Raw genomic sequence first — 17,661 nt, forward strand, 5'->3', positions numbered from 1 at the left:
AGAAACAAATATGGAAGTGATCTTGATGCCATCTCTGTCATGGCACTGGAAGAAAAATCAACCTGAATCCTGTGTCTTTGGCAGCCTGTCAGACTCAAGGCTCTGTCATAGCAGAGATCTTCAGGCATTCCTAGCCCTTGCAACTTTTGTAACCCAAGATTTTTGAGATTCAGAGGAAACCATAGAGATGTAGACATCAACCTCTTCCTCCCAGAAGACTCCAACACTGGTTTTCTCCCCACAGGACCAGACTGAACAATGGATCCAGAAGGGATCTGGGATTTGATCTGCTTCACATCCCTCCATTCTCTGGAAGATAACTATAATGGTAATGTAATTTTGAATTTGAAGATCCCTTTGTGCTGACAAAACAGGTACATAGCACTTAGTAACTGATTAAGCCTCTGTTGGGGAAACAGAAGGTATGAACTCCTGTCTCTTGTTACTGATATAACAGAAAGAGGTTAGCTGAAACAGGAAGCTAAAGCCATACCTCAGAAATTCTGAGGTCACTAGTTTTAGCATCCAGGCCCTATAAAAGATGCCCTGCTCTCCCCAGCCTCTTTTGGGGTAGGAGTAGGGAGTGGGGAGGGAAAGGAAATCAAGGCCTCATGATTACTACTGGACCTAGAAAAAGATTTCTTAATTCTATCTGGTTAAGATAAATCCCTGTGTTTCTTTGAGAGAGACCAAAAGAGGACATTCATAATTACCAGGCATTAACGTCCCTACCTCAATAATGAAAAGATGTAAAAAGACTATGGTCAAACTACTAATAAAGCTGTAAAAAAGGAATATAGACACTTGTGAGGAAAAAAATGAGTAATAACCCAACTGACCTTGGAAACATAACCCTAACCTTTCCCTCCAACCACCCACACCAAGGAAAAAATAATAAATCTAGTCCAGAGGAGGAGGGGATCAGGGAAGAAGATTGATAAAAGGAAAAAACTTCCCAATAGAGCTGTCCAAAAACTGAATGGAATCTCCTCAAGCGGAAATCTTTAAATGGAGTCTATATTACTACTCACATGAGATGTTGCAAAGAGGATTTTTCCAGTTACCTGGTAGGTTAAAGGATCTTACAGGCCCCTTCCAACTCTGAAATTCTTAGATTCTTAATTGTCCTCCATTAGACATGCTTAAACTTGCCAATGTCCCTTCTGAAATGTGGTACCCTGAATTTAAGGACAATACTCCGCTTATATGTTACATAATAACACACTATCATTTCCCTTGTTCTGAACATTATGTCTCTGTTAATGTAACCTAAGATTGTTATTCACTTTTTGACTGCCATATCATATTGTTCACTCTTTTTTTTTTTTTAAAGCAATTGGGGTTAAGTAACTTGCTCAAGGTTACACAGCCAGTTATTTTCTGGGTGTGGTGCTGAGTATCTGAGGCCGGATTTCATCCAGGTCATCCCGACACTGGAGCCGGTGCTCTTACTCGCTGAGCCACCTGGCCGCCCCCATATTGTTCACTCTTTACCAAGCCAAACACTCACTAAATCCCCCATACCTTTTTCATATTATTCCCTCATCCTATTCTTGGCAGTTTTTTTTTAACCCAAACTTAGATCTTTATCCCCATTAAACTTCATTTTATTGTAATTGACACATCATTTTCATCTTCTGAGGTATTTTTGAAATGTAATTTCTACTCTCCAATGTATTAGCTATCCCTCTGAATTGTAAAATATAATGTAGATGCCATCTACACCTTCATCTAAGCCATTAATATGTTGAAAACAACAGTCAATGAGAAGCCCAAGGAATACCTCAGAAGAGTTCTTCCATCTAGTCAACAACAATCTATTGTCTAGATATTCAACCAATTTTGAACCTACTTGACACTACTTTCCCTTGGTCCACATCTCCATTTTGTCCACAGAGATATCATAAGAAACTTGGTTAAATGCTTTACTGAAAGGCAGATATTCTTTATATGTGGCTTTCCCTGATCAGCGCCTAGCAACCCTGAAAACAAAAAAGGAAATGGGATTAACTTAGCATGATTTATTCTTGATGAATTCATGCTGATTCTTAGTTATCATCATTTCCCTTTCTAAGTTCTCACATACAAAAAAAATCCCCTTAAGGGGTAGCTAGGTGGCAAAGTGAATAAAGCACCAGCCCTGGAGTCAGAACCTGAGTTTAAATCTGACCTGAGACACTTGACACACTTACTACTAGCTGTGTGACCTTGAGCAAGTCACTTAACCCCAAATGCCTTACCTTCCCCCCTCAAAAAAAAACAAAACCTTTAGATTTTTGCCATTATTCCCCTCTGAAAGTCAAGACAAATATTGCTGGTTTGTAATCTCACAGAAATCTGTGTGCTATGATTTCTCAGAGATCAACAACAGTGACTCAGTAATCACATTCAGTACTGCACAATATACTTTGTTCTGGCCTCTTGAACTCATTTAAGAAATATGAGTGCTCTTATCATCTCATTTACTTTGTTTCAATTCCCTGTTGAAAAAAACTAGCTGTGTGACCTTGGGCAAGTCACTTAACCCCAATTGCCCCCCAGAAAGCAAAAAAAAAAAAGAAATTCCCCCCAAAATTGACTTTTTATTCCTTACTTCCCCATCTGAAGATCATTCTTCTTGCTAAAAAAAATAGAAGCAATGAGAATTGAGTAGTTCTGCCTTCTCTTTATGATCTTCCTCCTATCTACCATTTTTAAAAAATGGTCATATCCCTCATCTTGTCCCAGTAAAGTTCCCAAAGCCCTTGTTATCATTCACATTCATTCATGGTTAGTCTCAGCTCATTCTGGGCTTTTGCATTCCTGACATCATCCTTAGAGCTCCATGAAACTCTTTTATATTAATCATCAATTGTCTGCTCTTGGTAAATTGTTCAATGCATTCCCTAAGCATTCACATCAATCTCTTTAGACAGCTTCCCATTTTCTTTCTTTCCAGAACTGTTTGTGTCATCAGTTTTGTAGTAGAGAGAATCTTAAACCTTTTAAGCCAACTTCCCCTATAGAATTTTAACTCACAGAATCCTGATATTTTTCCCTGCACTCTGAAATCTGCTCTCCAAAAATCTTGGGTACACATAAAACTATGGCCAATTTTTCTCTATATATCTATCACAAATTCTGACATGCCAGAGTCACTTCAAGTCAAGATTCTCATCATTGCTAATTTAATACCCCTAGCTCCTCCAGTAATTACTGGTTAGAACCAAGTTCCATTTATCATTTCCTCCATTTTTTGAAGGATGAAATTTTCATTAAGGTAGATGACCTCCAAATTTGGGAATGTCAGAATTTTGAGGAAGCAGAGATTTTACTTTTAACTTTTAGCAGAGAGGGAACACCAGCACATGTCCAGACAGTTGGAGTTTCCCTTTGACACAATATGATATGATCTCTTTCCAGAACTTCTCATTTACTTCCTCTGTTTCCTCCAAAGTAAACACCTTTATCTTTACCACTCAGTGGTTGCCAGGTTTCCCCAATCCAGTTCTTGGATATCCTCACATAAATGTTTTCTGAATATCCAAATGCTAAAATCAGCCAGATTTCCCATTCCAGCTCTTGAATTTCCTCACGTCAGTATATTTTCTCAATATCCAAAGCTACTCCACTAGACTTTTTATCTGTTCCATAGCAGTTATAAGTCTAGGCATAAATCACATTCTACCAAATCATATCAATGAGGTCAAATGACCTCCTTCCATTTAAATCTCAAATAGCTTTGGGTAAATGAGAGCAATTTGTTCCAACAGCCATGAAGGTGGCTAAAGGTGCTATGGAGTGCTTAGAGCTTGATCAGATATCAAAGGTGCCAAGGTATCCTGGCCATCACCCAGCCATCTTGACTCTTGTCTTGCCACTGGGCTCTGATGATTCTGGAAGAGTGAGGCTGGTGACTTTATGCAACTCTGCCTCACTTAAATCCAGTTCAAACGTGCATTAAGACTTCACCATGATGTCACTGGTCCTCTTCTAAGACAAAAGACTTGAACAACAAATAGCTTGATTCTCTATAATCTATGCATTTGTGTATAGATGTCTGAAGCTTTCAGTATTATTATAGCCCTTTTCTTGAATATCTTTTCCTGTTTAACCACTCTCGTGGCACTTACAGCTTATTCACTGGGGAAATCTCACACTCAAACTGGGCAGTTTACAGGAGTCTTGCAGAAATTTTGAGTACTACGGTTACCAGAGAATCTGAGACCTTTGATCCCTCAACTCTCCTGCTCTCTACACAGCAAAGCAACTCTTTGTTTAAGGGTAGTTGGTTTCATGGATCTACCCAATCAAAATGAGTTCTGAGACCCTGCCTCTTTTTGAATGTTCTGCATTTCAATGGGAACTAGTCATATGACCTTGGCGTAATGGAGCTGGCTCCAGACTTGAGATACACAAGTAGTTGGAATGCTTCATAAAGTGCGTTTATTCTTGGCATGGACTCAATAAGTAAACGAACAGTACATAATAACAAGGGAACTACATAATAATGAACATCTATCAAGTGGCTGTTAAATCCACTGCTCTCCAAGACCTAGGAAATCCCTTGGATTAATTTGGAACCAGGAGTTGTAGGATATATTAAGTCCTCCCATAAATGGGGCCTGGAGTACTACAATACAGCTCCCATAGGATGTCTGACTCACACTTCCCTTAAGACTGATCATCAGGTAAACATGTAAAAACTCTGGAATCAGGGTCCTGACTCGCTCAAGGTATGTAGAATTCAGGAAGGTTGGATACCTCCCTATCTCTGCTGTCTAGCAACTGGCAGGAGCCTCTACCACAGTCTGGTCAGTTAACCCATCATAGAGTGAGAATTGGCAGCCAGCCCCAGCAAGTCTCTGCATACCTTTTACTCCCTTTCATAACTTTCTCTGCTACCTTTGCATCACATCACTTCCTTACTACTTCAGCTAGACCTTGAAGAAAGAGTTAGAATGAAAAGGTGTTATATGTGAATCACTGGTCCTCTCTACTGTGTCTTTTTCCTATGCCATACCAACCGCTGCTCTCTACATTTTCTTCCTCTCCCTTCATTTCTAGTTTAAAGTACTCTTGACCATATCACAAGTCTAGGAAAAAAATATTCTTACTGGATCTTATCGTATGCACTCTATCACTAGCCAAAAACCTCTCATAACAGTATCTAAAGTCATGATCCAGAAATCTAAATCTTGTTCTATGACATCCTCTAATTTTTTTTTGTTTTAAAATTTTCATTTGTTATTCTGAAATTGATAAACTCTAACAAACATGAACATTTCCACATACAAAGAACAAAATAAAGCTATAAATCTCTTATCATGTGCAGGTTTTTTAAAAATATACAATAAATATAGTGGTTCCAAAATTGTTCTGCCTATGGCAGCATCTTATTAACCACCCGTGTACTTTCTAACCCCTCCCCTTCATTTTGAAACCCTTACCTTCAGTTCAACAGTAATGAAAACACCACCTGTTCATTTAAGGTCTTAAATTCTTAGTCTGGGATTCCCTTAATCCCTAACAATGTTTTCTAGGCTTTCACATGAGTGAATCATCCAAAGTGTGTAGTGATTCTCCAGTCTGACAATGTTTCAGGCTTTTCATAATGTTCCAGATAGATACCATAAGAAGTCAGCATACCTCCTGACTACTCACGTCAGGTTGACTTAAGTAAGTATTGACACCTCAGCACCTCTTGGCAGGGTGTCAATAATTGTGATGACTCCATTCTTCTGGGACTTGTCTCCTGATGGCTCCAGTAGTGGTTCCTCATTATTCTTTGTTGCTAAAGAAGCTCAGACCTAGTGCATGATTCCAAAGATTCAGCGGTCCTCCTTCCCTTTCTTCGATGTCACCTTCTACCCTCCAGCCTCCCGATACAAGATTGAATTCCTCTTGAATTAATTCTTTTTCCTTTATTTTCCTCTGGAAGCACTTCTTTCCTTTAAAGGGACACTTCTTGCCTCTTTGCTGTTCTAACCATAGTTCATCTCTCTCCCTCCAGTTGAATGTAAACTCCTAGAGGGCAGGAACTGGTTTTTGTCTTTGTATCCAGTGCTTAGTACGTGGTGCTCAAAGTTTGTGGAATTGAACAGAGTATTTCTCAATGATATCTCTCATCTTCCCAGCTGGAAATTATCTTTCCCTCCTTTGCAAACCCTGATCACTTTGTATTAGTCCTTGTGACCTGCTCACATCTTATATGGAATTATGTCTTATATCCTTGAGCCAGCTAGGTGGCTAGTGTTAAAGCTAGAGTCAGAAAGACCTGAGGTTGAATTCTGTCTCAGACACTTACTAGTTGCGTGACCCTGGGCAAGTCACTTGACCTCTCTCAGCCTCAATCCTGTCATCTGTAAAATGAGGATAGCACCTGATTCCCAGGATTGTTAAAGATCCAATGAGATAACTTATGTGTGCTCTACCAGACTAAGTACTTCTCAGGACAGGGATTTGTTCTATTCCTCTGTTTCTCCTTCACATTAGCCAATCACAAACCCTGTCAGTAAAGGTTTGTGAGATGAGTGCATTTCCAACATGCCCATGTTTGTATTTTGCAATAGGTTTCATTTAAACCAATCAAAGTCTGTTCTGCCATTGCAGCTTTTAGCAATTGTTTCTTCCAAGTGAAGGCTTAGGTACCGTCTGTTGTAATTTCACAAATATAAAATGGAAGCTGGAAAACATCTTAGGATCCTTTAGCTACAAATTTACTGGAGATTTCTGTTTGCTGATAGTAAAGGGACATTTTGCATGTCACTCAGAACACTGGTCTATAATATTCCCTGCTAGTCCTTCGAGCATTTCCGGGGAATACTGTCTCCTGATACCAAAGCCTAGAAGGCAAATAATGATATAGATGATAAAATAAAATCGTGGTCCAAATGGAATGCTAAAGCTCTGGCATCTGGCATCAAGGATGACTGGGGTGGCAGAAGAAGTAGTGAAAGGGGTCCACAACCCGTCCACGGTGTGGGTGCTCCATCATTGCTGGGCTCTGGGTCTTCTCAACAAGTGGCTGGCACTGTCCCCCCAAGGTTGTACTCTTGAGAAAGGGATGGGATATTAAAAAGATCTGAGATGGCTTCAATTCAAGTTAATGAGGAAGAGACCAAGTCAAGGAAAAACCAGGACACTGAGGCCAAGTGAGGTGAGGCCAAGTGAAGGGGGAGCCCAACAATACTGAACACAAAGTCCAGAGGACTGAGAAAAACGCCCCGGCTTTGCTAAAGGAGGTCACTGGCCACTCTCCGGGGCGGTTTCGGGGTTACTGGGGATGGATGAGAGGAAGCAGCCGGGGTAGCTAAAGTAGACCCCTCTTCTGGTCTTCTGGAGGTTAAGAAGATGGGTCCTTTTTAGGGGTTTGGGGAACGCCAACTCTACTGGAAGGAACCAGTGTTGAGGAAGGACTGAAGTGGCCAGAATGATTCGGCCGTACGGGGGCAGTGGGGTCAAGGGTCAAGGAGAGGATTCTCTTAGAGGCCCAAGACTCTCCCTTTATGAGGAGGACACTGCGGACACCCAAGGTTCGGGGACTAGACCAAGGTGATAGCGTCACGTCCGAGGCGACTCAAAACCCAGAGCGCTTAGCCCAGAGAGGATGCGTAACATCAGGGAGCAGTAGCTGGGTAAGAGCATCAGGCTCCAGGTCAACTTCTCCCCCTCCCACTTTCGTCCCGCCCCGCCCCCGCTGCTCCAACGCTCCGCCCCGCCCTCTCTCTCTGAGCCCTCGGCGCAGCTGTGCTCCTGGCCAGTCAACCGCTCCCATTCGAATTCGCGTCTTCACGCGCCCAATCAGAGGGCCCGGCGCCGCGGGGAGGACGTCGCGAGCCTCTCTTACCCAGCGCCAGCGCCTACCGCCTGCGCCTCGAGCCAGCCAATGAAGACGCCTGCTGTGTTTGAAAAAAAGGGCGCGAGGCGCGGGGCGGAGCCTGGGGAGTTTGAGAGGACTGCACGCGCGGCTGCCCAGGACCGGATTAGCTGAGGGCGCTTGGAGGAGGAGGTGGCGGCGGCAGCGCAGCAGCTGCAGCAGCACCATTAACTATGAGGGTCCGCGGCGGGGGTGAGTGACCGAGGGAACCTTTGAAACTCGGGGTTGGACTAGGACGCTGCGGACGGGGAAAACCCTCCCTGGGCTCGAGGTCCGCGGCCGCTCGCTCCGTGCTTCTCTGAGCTGGCTTCGCCTGCGACCCCTTGCTCTGTGTGGACGCTGTGCGTCCCCCCTAACGAAGCTCCCGAGTAACGGGCACAAAGAATCCCCTTGATTGCAGGACCCCCGCACACCCCGCATAAAGGGATCTCTGCGGTGGTCCAGCCAGCCCTTCCCCCCCTCATTTTACACGGGGGGAAACGGAGGCACGGAGATGTGAAATGACCCTAGATCAGGACGTGAACTCGGTTCACTGCCTGCACGTCCCGACCTGCCTTCTCGATCTCAGCCTTCGATCGGGGGCATCGAGCACCTTGCTTCTTTAAAGGGCCACCTCTGTCCAGGTGCCTACCTGGTATTGTGGGCGGCTCTTTGGACGCCGTTTCAGAGAGGCCTTTTAAATGAACAGAATGGGTAATGAGTACATAGCATCCTAGTCTTCAAAGCCCCAATTAGAATGAAAAGTCAAGGATGTACCCCCACGGGTTCTTACCTGGTAGATTTTCGTGGAGTAACAGACTAACTTAGGAAGCAGTCTGTCCCCAGGAAGCACTGCTGCCCTTTGCTTCGAGGTTATATTGAAAGAACAGGTTTGAATTACCCGACGATTGAAGGGAGTGTTTGTAAAACGTGAGGAATTCTTAGGATCATCAATTTAGAACTGAAAAGGATCTCAGGGACTCATTTTGTCCAGCCCCCTATTTCCAGTTGAGAAAGCTGAGGTGAGTAATTTGCTCAGGGTCGAACAGTTATACTATGGTAAGGCTAGCAGCTTGCTGGTGGGATTAAGAGCAAGCTTACATTTGAGGCTGGGGAGAAAAAAAAGAGAAGAAAAGAAGCAGGCAGGAGAGCTGGGGAGAAGGGGTAGAGCCTTTGAGTGAGCCTGAGTGCCCAGAGGGCCAGTGTCTTTTAATACCAAAATTTTTTTTTAATGCAAATCTCATTGATGTGGGAAACTCCGTCTGCCCTTGCATATTGGTTCTACCTCTTGCAATTTATAGACTTTAGAGAGTTTCTTAGAACACTGGAGAGGAATAAATACTTGCCCAGGATTATACAACCAAGATACAGGATTTAAACCCTAGTCTTCTGGCCTTGAGTCCAGCTCTATCCACTGCTCCACACTACCTCTAGCTAACATACTTTAACCTTTTCTTCAGTTAGTTATTAAGCACCAGGTACTGTATTGCTAAGCACTACAGGTACCAAGAAAGGAAAGGACAGTCTACCCTCAAGGAGCTCAGTCTAAAGCAGGATACAAGCAACTGTATACGAACAAGCCAAATACAGGATAAGTAGGAAGTGATTAACAGAGGGAAGGCACTAGAATTAAGAGGTATTGGGGAAGCCTTCCTGTAGAAGAAGGTGGGGTTTTCTCTGGGACTTGAAGGGAGCCAGGAGTCAGAGATGAGGAAGGAGGAGAATATTCCAGGCCTGGGAGACAGCCAGAGAAAATGCTTGGAGCTGTCTTGTTTGTGGAATACCAAGGAGGCCGGTGTCATTGCATCACTGTGGGGAGGTATAAGAAGACTGGAAAGGGGGTGGCAGCTGAAAGCTAAGTTATAAAAGGCTTTGAACACCAAACAGGATTTTGTATTTGACCTTGGAGATGTGATAGGGAGCTGTTGGGTAATGAGACGCATGATCAGACTATTGATTTAGAAAAATCACTTTGTCAGTTGAATGAAGGCTGGACTGGAGTGGGGAGAGACTTGGGACAGTCAGGACCCCCATGTGTCTTCCCCCCCCCCCCAACCAGCAGGTTATTGCAGTAGTCCAGGCATGAGATAACAAGGGCCTGCATCAAGGTGGTAGCAGTATCAGAGGAGAGGAGGAATACTCTAGAGATGTTACAGAAGTGAAATTGACATACCGTGGCAACCGATTGGATATGGGGGAGGGGGCATCTAGGTTTTGAGACTGGGGGAGTGGTGGTACCCTCAAGAGTGATAGGGAAGTTTGAAAGTGGGGAGGATTTAGTGGGGCAAGATAATGAGTTCAGTTTTGAACATGTTGAGTTTAAAATATATACTGAATGTCCAGTTTGAGACATCTGAAAGGCAGTTGAAGATTTAAGATTGGAGGTCAGCAAAGAGGTAAGACTGGGTAAGTCGATTTTAAAATCATCAGCGTAAAGATAATAATTAAATTCTGAGACCACCAAGGACAGAGTCCTGTGGGACACCCACAGTTTGTGGATGTGACTTAGACAAGGATCCAGCAAAGGAAACTGGGAAAGAGTAGTCAAATAGGTAAGAGGAGAGCTAGGAGATAGAGTGTGGTATCAGGAAAAGCTAGAGAGAAGGTAATCAACAATGTCAATGACTGCAGCCAGGTACAGAAGACTGAGGATTGAGAAGTGGCCATTGGCTGTGGCAATTAGGCAAACTTTGTTGAGTGGAGAGAACAATTTCAGTGGAATGAAGAGTTTGGAAGCCAGATTGTAGGAGGTTAAGAGAAAGTGAGAAAAGAGAAGTGTAGGTAGCGATTGTAGATGGCCTTCTCAAGGGGTTTAGCCACAAAGTACAGAAGAGATATAGGACAGTAGAATCAAGTGTGGGTTTTTTGAGGATGGGAGGAGACATGGTTGTGTTTGTAGGCAGTAGGGAAGGAACCGGTAGAGAGAGATTAAACATAAGTGAGAGAGTGGGGTGATCTGCCGGAGAAGAAAGGATGAAATGGAATCCTCTGTGCAAATAGAGGCATTAGCCTTATCAAAGAGAAGGAACATCTTTTTGTATGAGACAGAGAAGTGAAACAGGAGTTCATTGCAGAGGTCATCTGAGTGATAGAAGAGGGAGCTCTCAGCAAATGGCCTCAATATTTTTAGTAAAATTGGGGCGGCTAGGACCCTGGATTTAGGAGGACCTGAGTTCAAATCCTGCCTCAGACCCTTAACACAAAACTATCCGTGTGACCTTGGGCAAGTCACTTAACCCCAATTGCCCTACCTTTCCCCCTCCAAAAAGCAAAAAAAAAGTTGTTTTTTTAAGAGTGGGGGGAAGGGGAGCCATGGGATGTTTGAGGAAGAATGAAGAGGTTTAAGAAGAGCCACTGTGGAGAGTTAATAGGGAGATACAGAAGGATTACTTAGCAGCAATGAGTGCCCAGTAGAAATGATGTAATATAAATCTGTAGCAGACCTAATCAGAACAGTTGCGTGATTTTTTCCACCTTTATTCAGCAGCATGTGTGTAGGAGCAAAGGGAATAGTAGATAATGGGAGGGTACAACTGGCAATATGATAAAGGGGCCAGGAACTGAAGAAAAGATGACAGGAGTTGAATTGGTTTACCAAGGAGTCCAGATTAGAGAAAAAGGAAATAGTGACTAGTGCAGGTGGGTAGCTTGGGGGAGAGATGAGCAGTCAAAGGACTGGAAATCACAGTGTTGCTAAAGAGCAAGGTTTGCTGTGGGAAGGCAGAAAGAGGTGGAAAGCTAGTCGATTATGGTCAGACAAGGGAATTTCTTGACTCGAGGTCATCATTACATACATCACCTGCTGTGCTATAATGCAGTGAGATTAGTGGGGATTTTTTTCCCCTATGTGACAAGATTCTACGTATTTTTATTTTATCAGATTTTTTCTATGTTCTTACTGCCATTGTGCTAATCTGCAGCAACGCACTTTTCTAATAGTTGTTCATTAGTTAAACTTGTTAAAATTGTGTCTGGCAGCTAGGACAGAGCACTGGGCCTGGAATCAGGAAGACTTGAGTTCAAATCCAGCCTCTGACACTTACTAGCTGTGTGACCCTGGGCAAGTCACTTAACCCTGTATGCTTCCGTTTCCTCATCTGTAAAATGAACTGGAGAAGGAAATGGCAAACTTTTTTGGTACCTTTGCCAAGAAAACCCCAAATGGGGTCACAAAGAGTTAGACACAACTGAACAACAAGAATTGTATCTAAAAAGCAAACAGGCTTAATGGGCACCCATGAATCTTTCCTATGAATAAGGTGTATGGACTTTGGGCTTCTATAGAGGTGTTTTGATGAACTTGCTCTAAGCTGTATTTTAGAGACACAAAGTTTTGATGAGGTATTACTGTTCTTTGCTTAAACACTTGTCCTTTATTGCAACATTCTGAAATTTTACTTTTGATCTTTCCTTAAATATATTTTACTGTGACGTTCACTTTCCCATTCACCAAATTTTGGTATTGTTGGTTTTTTTCCCAGTGATTCACTGTAGGTGCTCCAAGTGTTTTTGTCTTCCTTCAAAGCGCAGAATAAAAAAGAGGCCCCGAGTTTTAACTCTATTGAGTCTCCCTGAAGATGTCCTCTTTCATATACTGAAATGGCTTCCTGCTGAGGATATCCTTGCCATCAGAGCTGTAAGTTACATTCATTAGTTAGTGCATCAAAGTATCTTACTGCTAACTATCTGTTAAAAAAAAAGAGAGACATTGACTATTACTGAGTATAAAAAGTCAAGAAAATTCTATTCCTTAGTAAAATGGATACTGTTGAATGAACTTCACATCAGTGTTTTCCTAATTTATTATTACAGGGAAAGAGTCAATGTAAGAAACCTTAAAGAGTATTCTATGTTGAATTGCACAGTTGGAAATGATACAAAACTGGGGAGGTTTCCTAACCTCCAGGACAAAGTTGAGTTCCAAAAGGATATACTGGCAGACTGGGACAATGGGCCATGCAAATGAGATGAAATTTAATAAGGGTAAAATGTAAAGGATATATTTATTTTTGCTAGCACTTTATTCTAATTACATGTAAAAACAATATTTAGCATTCATATTTTTAAAGTTTTGAGTTCCAAATTTTCTCCCTACCTTCTCCTTAAAAGGGTAAGCAATTTGATATAGGTTATATGTATGCAATCGTGTAGACATATTCCTATATTAGTGATGTTGTGAGAAAACAACAAAAATAAAGTGAAAATAGTATGCTTAGATCTGCATTCTGACTGTCAGTTCTTTCCCTGGATGTGGATAGCATTTGTGGAATCATTTTGGATTGTTGCATCGCTGAGGACAGCTAAGTTATTCATAGTTGATCATTGCACAATGTTGCCATTACTGTTTACAGTGTTATCTTGGTTCTGCTTACTTCACTCAGTTCATATAAGTCTTCCTAGGTTTTTTCTGAAATCTGCTTGCTTATTATTTGAATATAAAAATTTAACAGAGAGTGAGGGGTAGGGGCTTGCAAACCAGCAGAAGAGCTGGACATTTCAGTGGAAGGCAAGCCCAATATATGAGAGGCATGGTGCCATAGAAAGGAGACTGGATTTGAAGAAGACAGGGGGTCAAGCTCCAATTCTGCCACTTATCACCTATGTGACCTTGAACAAGTTGCTTAATTTCTCTGCATGTCAATTTCCTCATTTGTAAAATTGGAAGATTGGACCAAATGACCTCTAAGGTCTCTCCTGGGTCTAAAACTATGATATAATAATAATATGCCAAGTATGATGTGACTTGGCAGCCAGAAAAGCTGACACAATCTTAGGCTGCATTAAAAGGTATACAGAGGGGGTGGCTAGGTGGCGCAGTGAATAGAGCAGTGACCCTGGAGTCAGGAGGACCTGAGTACAGACACTTAACAGTCACTAGCCTGTGACCTTGAGCAAGTCACTTAATGCCAATTGCCCTGCCTTCCCCCATCCAAAAAGCAAAAAAAGAAAAAGAAAAACCCCAAAACAAAAGAAAGATAAATAGTGTCTAAAATAAAAGAAGTAATGATTCTGTTGTCCGCAGACCACATCTGCATTATTATGTTCATTTTTGGGTGCCATATTTTAAGATTGACATTGACAAAGGAGACCAGTATGGTCAGGATAACTGCCATATAAAGATCAGATGAAGATAATACCTGCATTTCGGTATTTGAAGACCTGGCCTTTGGAAGAGGGTTTGGATTTGTTTTGTTTCGCCCACAGGCACATCTAGAAGCAATTGGTAAATGTTTAAGCAGCAGATTTTGGCTTCATGTAAGGATAATGGAATTACAAATTAGAAACTGGAAAGGAAGTTAGTTAAGCCCTCTTTATTTTACAGATGTGGAATCTAAGATCTGTTGAGGTTATAAAGCTTGTTCTAGGTCACATGGGTAATTAGCAGCAAAGTCAGAATTCAAACTGAGGTTTCCTGATTCCCAATGCCTTACTCTTTCACCCTACTGTTCCCCCCTTAAAGATTCCGTAGAATTAGAACTGTCCGAAATTATACTGAATTGTCTCTGAGTATTGTGGTGTATTCCCTATCACTAAAGTTCTTCTTAATGAGACTGATTGGCCATTTGTATATGGTGTTGGAGAGGAGATTCCTGAGCAGGTATGGGTTAAATTAGATGACCTCTAAAGTCCCTTCTAAATACGTTTCTGTAATAATTATGTGACTGTTTTTGAAGCCATCTAAAGTGTAGGGACTGATGAGCCAAATCTGGTTCGCCCAGCTGCCTAAGATAGTTCGTTGTAAAATGTGGTTGCCCTGGTGGTGAAGAAGTTTCTATTTATGTCTAGCTGAACTCAGTTTTATTCAAGCCCCTCATCTCTTCATGCTCTGCTTCCTTTAGTAAATCGAAGTACTGTTAAAACTCTAAAAATACATTTTCATGAACAAATGCCACTCGACATCCAGAGCTGGGAGTAACTTTGGCAACGTTCTTCTCTAACTCCTTCATTTAACAGATGAGGGGACTGAGAACCAGTGACAAGTAAGTTATCCATGATAAATGCAGCAAGTTAGTGGTCTAGCTGGAACCAGATAGAGCCATAGTCTTCTGACTCCCAAGGCAGAGTCTTTTTTACTGTAGCTCTTAATCACCTCCTCTCATTTCATAATATTTTTGGACCTTGTGGGATTCGAAAAACTTCACATAGTAAGTTGAAGTTGATGTGTACACTATCCATCAAGGCAAATCACAGCCTCTCCAAGTTTTAGTAGACGGTCTTTATGAGTTACAGTGATAGAAAAAAATTCATCACTTAGTGCCCATCTTTCTGATGATGTGAAGTCTCTGAATTTAGTTGGGCTTGTCCTTAGACTGCCAATTTCTAATCCATCACTGAGCTGATGTTCCAATCCTTCCCTGTTTTGTGGGATCTGTAAGAGCTTGCACTCATATTTAACTATGATTGTTAGATTTAACTTATCTTTTTGCCATTCTTTTAAGTTGTTTGTCAGAAATAATACAAACTTTCCTGCTTTTCTACTTATACACTCAACAATATATTCTCAAGACACAAATGTTATTCTTAACATTCAGAGCTGGAAGGAACCTTGACAGCTATCTGATCTAATCCCCACATTTAATACAACCTGACACTAAACATAATTCCAATGTTTTGTGCTATAAAATCTGTAATTGTTTCTAACTCACCCGCTTCCCAATCTTTTTTTTGGTCAAACATCCTTTTAGTTACATCCTTATATTTGTTTTTTGCCTATTCATCATCTTTTTTTTTTCTTTTCTAGTCCAGTTATATCATTCAGTAATTTAACCAGTACTATAATACTGCGTGTGTTTTTTTTCTCACTGTAGAAGCTCTTAGGTTAAACTTTCAAATCACAAATAGTTGTGATTAACTATTTAGGATCATGGGGTTTAGAATTGGAACCTTAGAAATCATCTAGTCCAATCCCCTCATTTTACAGATGAAAAAACTGAGGCCCAGAGAGGGTAAGCAACCCAAATAGTTTCTAAGTGAAAGTGTGTAGTCTTTTCCTTCCTTTCCCCACCAACTTTGTCCACATCATTCCCTGTGCCCTGCTCACATCCTCCACCTTTTGAAAATTTACCCATCCTTGAAAGCCCAGTTTAAATGCTACCTCATCCATGAAGCTTTTCCTGATAACCTCCTGCTTCCTAGTCACAAATTATCTTTCCTTGCTCTGATCTCACATAGTATTTTATACTTGTGTTCCTAGCATGTTCTCTATATGTGTGTTTTCTTATATATGTTTCTTCATTTTTAATGAAATTCCTTGATGGCAGAGACTTTTTTTCAATATTTGTATCTTCAATGTCTTACACTTGATAGAGAATAAATATTAATTTAATTAAAAGAGACCAGGTCTTCATTCTGTTTGTATACCCCCCACCCAACATTATTTTGCATGTGCTAAATGCTTAATGAATTACTCTTGAATTAATTAAGAGTAAATTTGTACTTTGTTTAAAAGAATCCTCAGGAAGACATTTTAGTGAGATCCTTTTGGTTTCTAACCCTTTCTGGTTTCTTGTAGGTACATCCACATCTTAAGTATCTTGTAGATAATCATGCCAGTGTGTGGGCATCTGCAAGCTTTCGGGAGATGTGGCCTTCTCCGGATAACCTAAAGCTTTTTGAGAGGTAACCTTTGTTGTGTCATTGTAAACCACTGATCCTTCAGATTCAATAGCCAAATTCATCAGTGGCTAGTTGTTTCAGTCAATTGTAGGAACGTCTAGCCCACAGAATAATCAGAATTTTAGAACATAAAGGGCCTTAGACTAGGATCTAAACCTCTTATAATTTTACATCTGGAGAGATGCACATTCTCAACTGCTTTCTCGATATCTCCACTAGATGTTACATTGGCATCTCAAACTGCCTAAAACAGAAATTCGTTGTCCTCCCCTCTAAACACTCCTCTAAGAACGCCATTATTTTTCCATTTACCTTCATTTTGCAGCCCAGGAGTTTTTGTTGACTCTTTACTCTTTTATCCTCCCTATACCTAGTCACTTGCAAGGTCTTAGCAATTTCACCTTCGCTGTGTCCTCATCATTTCTCCGGGACTGTTTATACATTACTCTAACTCATTCACTTTGTACTTCAGTCAAACTGACTTATTTGTTGTCTCTCATACATGATATTCCATCCCCGTCCCTGCTTTTACCCAAGCTATTCCTCATGTGCATAATGCTCTTTCTCACCTCCGTTTCTTAGAATCCTACCATCTTTCAAAGTTCTCATTAAGTACCACTGCCTTCAAGAGACTTTAAGTCTGGAAAGGTAGGCACAGTCCAGATTGTAGAAGGTTTTATAGATAATCTCAAGGGTTAGGATGGGGGCGGCCAGGTGGCTCAGCGAGTAAGAGCACCAGCCCCAGTGTTGGAATGACCTGGGGATCGAATCCGGGCTCGGATACTTAGCACCACACCCAGAAGTAATTGGCCGTGTAACCTTGAGCAAGTTACTTAACCCCAGTTGCTTAAAAAAAAACAGAGTTAGGATGGACCTGAGAAGCCATCTAGACCAGTAGATCTGAACAAGAATTGTTCTACAACATACCTGATGTATAGCCACCTAGGCTTTGCTTAAAGACCTTCCATGAGGGGAATTATAAGAAAATAGTTTGTAAATCTTAAAATGCAATGGAAATGTTCACTGTTATCTAATTAAACAAGTACCCAAAGATTCTTTAATGAAAATATTTAGTCTAGTAGAGGCACTTAAAAGTAATAAAACTATGTGTGTTTTTAAAATAATCTGCAAATAAAACTTCCCTTACTCATATTAGTCTCCATGTTACTCAAAACTTTGGAAATTAAACCTTCTCTAGAAGTCAGTCT

General features: G+C 41.4%; 1 protein-coding gene across 3 annotated transcripts in view; it reads left to right on the forward strand.

The window, feature by feature from the left end:
- The first annotated feature begins 7,908 nt into the window (after positions 1-7,908).
- CCNF (cyclin F) overlaps positions 7,909-17,661 on the forward strand; it is a 39,151-nt gene continuing 29,398 nt past the window's right edge. For all 3 annotated transcript variants that reach the window (XM_069063279.1, XM_069063289.1, XM_069063298.1), the window contains exons 1-3: positions 7,909-8,050; positions 12,319-12,473; positions 16,350-16,456. In XM_069063279.1, the coding sequence (XP_068919380.1) occupies positions 8,032-8,050; positions 12,319-12,473; positions 16,350-16,456 (281 nt within the window). In that variant the 5' untranslated portion in view covers positions 7,909-8,031. The remainder of the gene's footprint in view (positions 8,051-12,318; positions 12,474-16,349; positions 16,457-17,661) is intronic.

The sequence above is a fragment of the Petaurus breviceps genome, unplaced genomic scaffold (assembly GCF_028583685.1).
Source record: "Petaurus breviceps papuanus isolate PSGF00001 unplaced genomic scaffold, PetGlider_PUasm1.0 138, whole genome shotgun sequence".
NCBI classification, from domain to species: domain Eukaryota; kingdom Metazoa; phylum Chordata; class Mammalia; order Diprotodontia; family Petauridae; genus Petaurus; species Petaurus breviceps.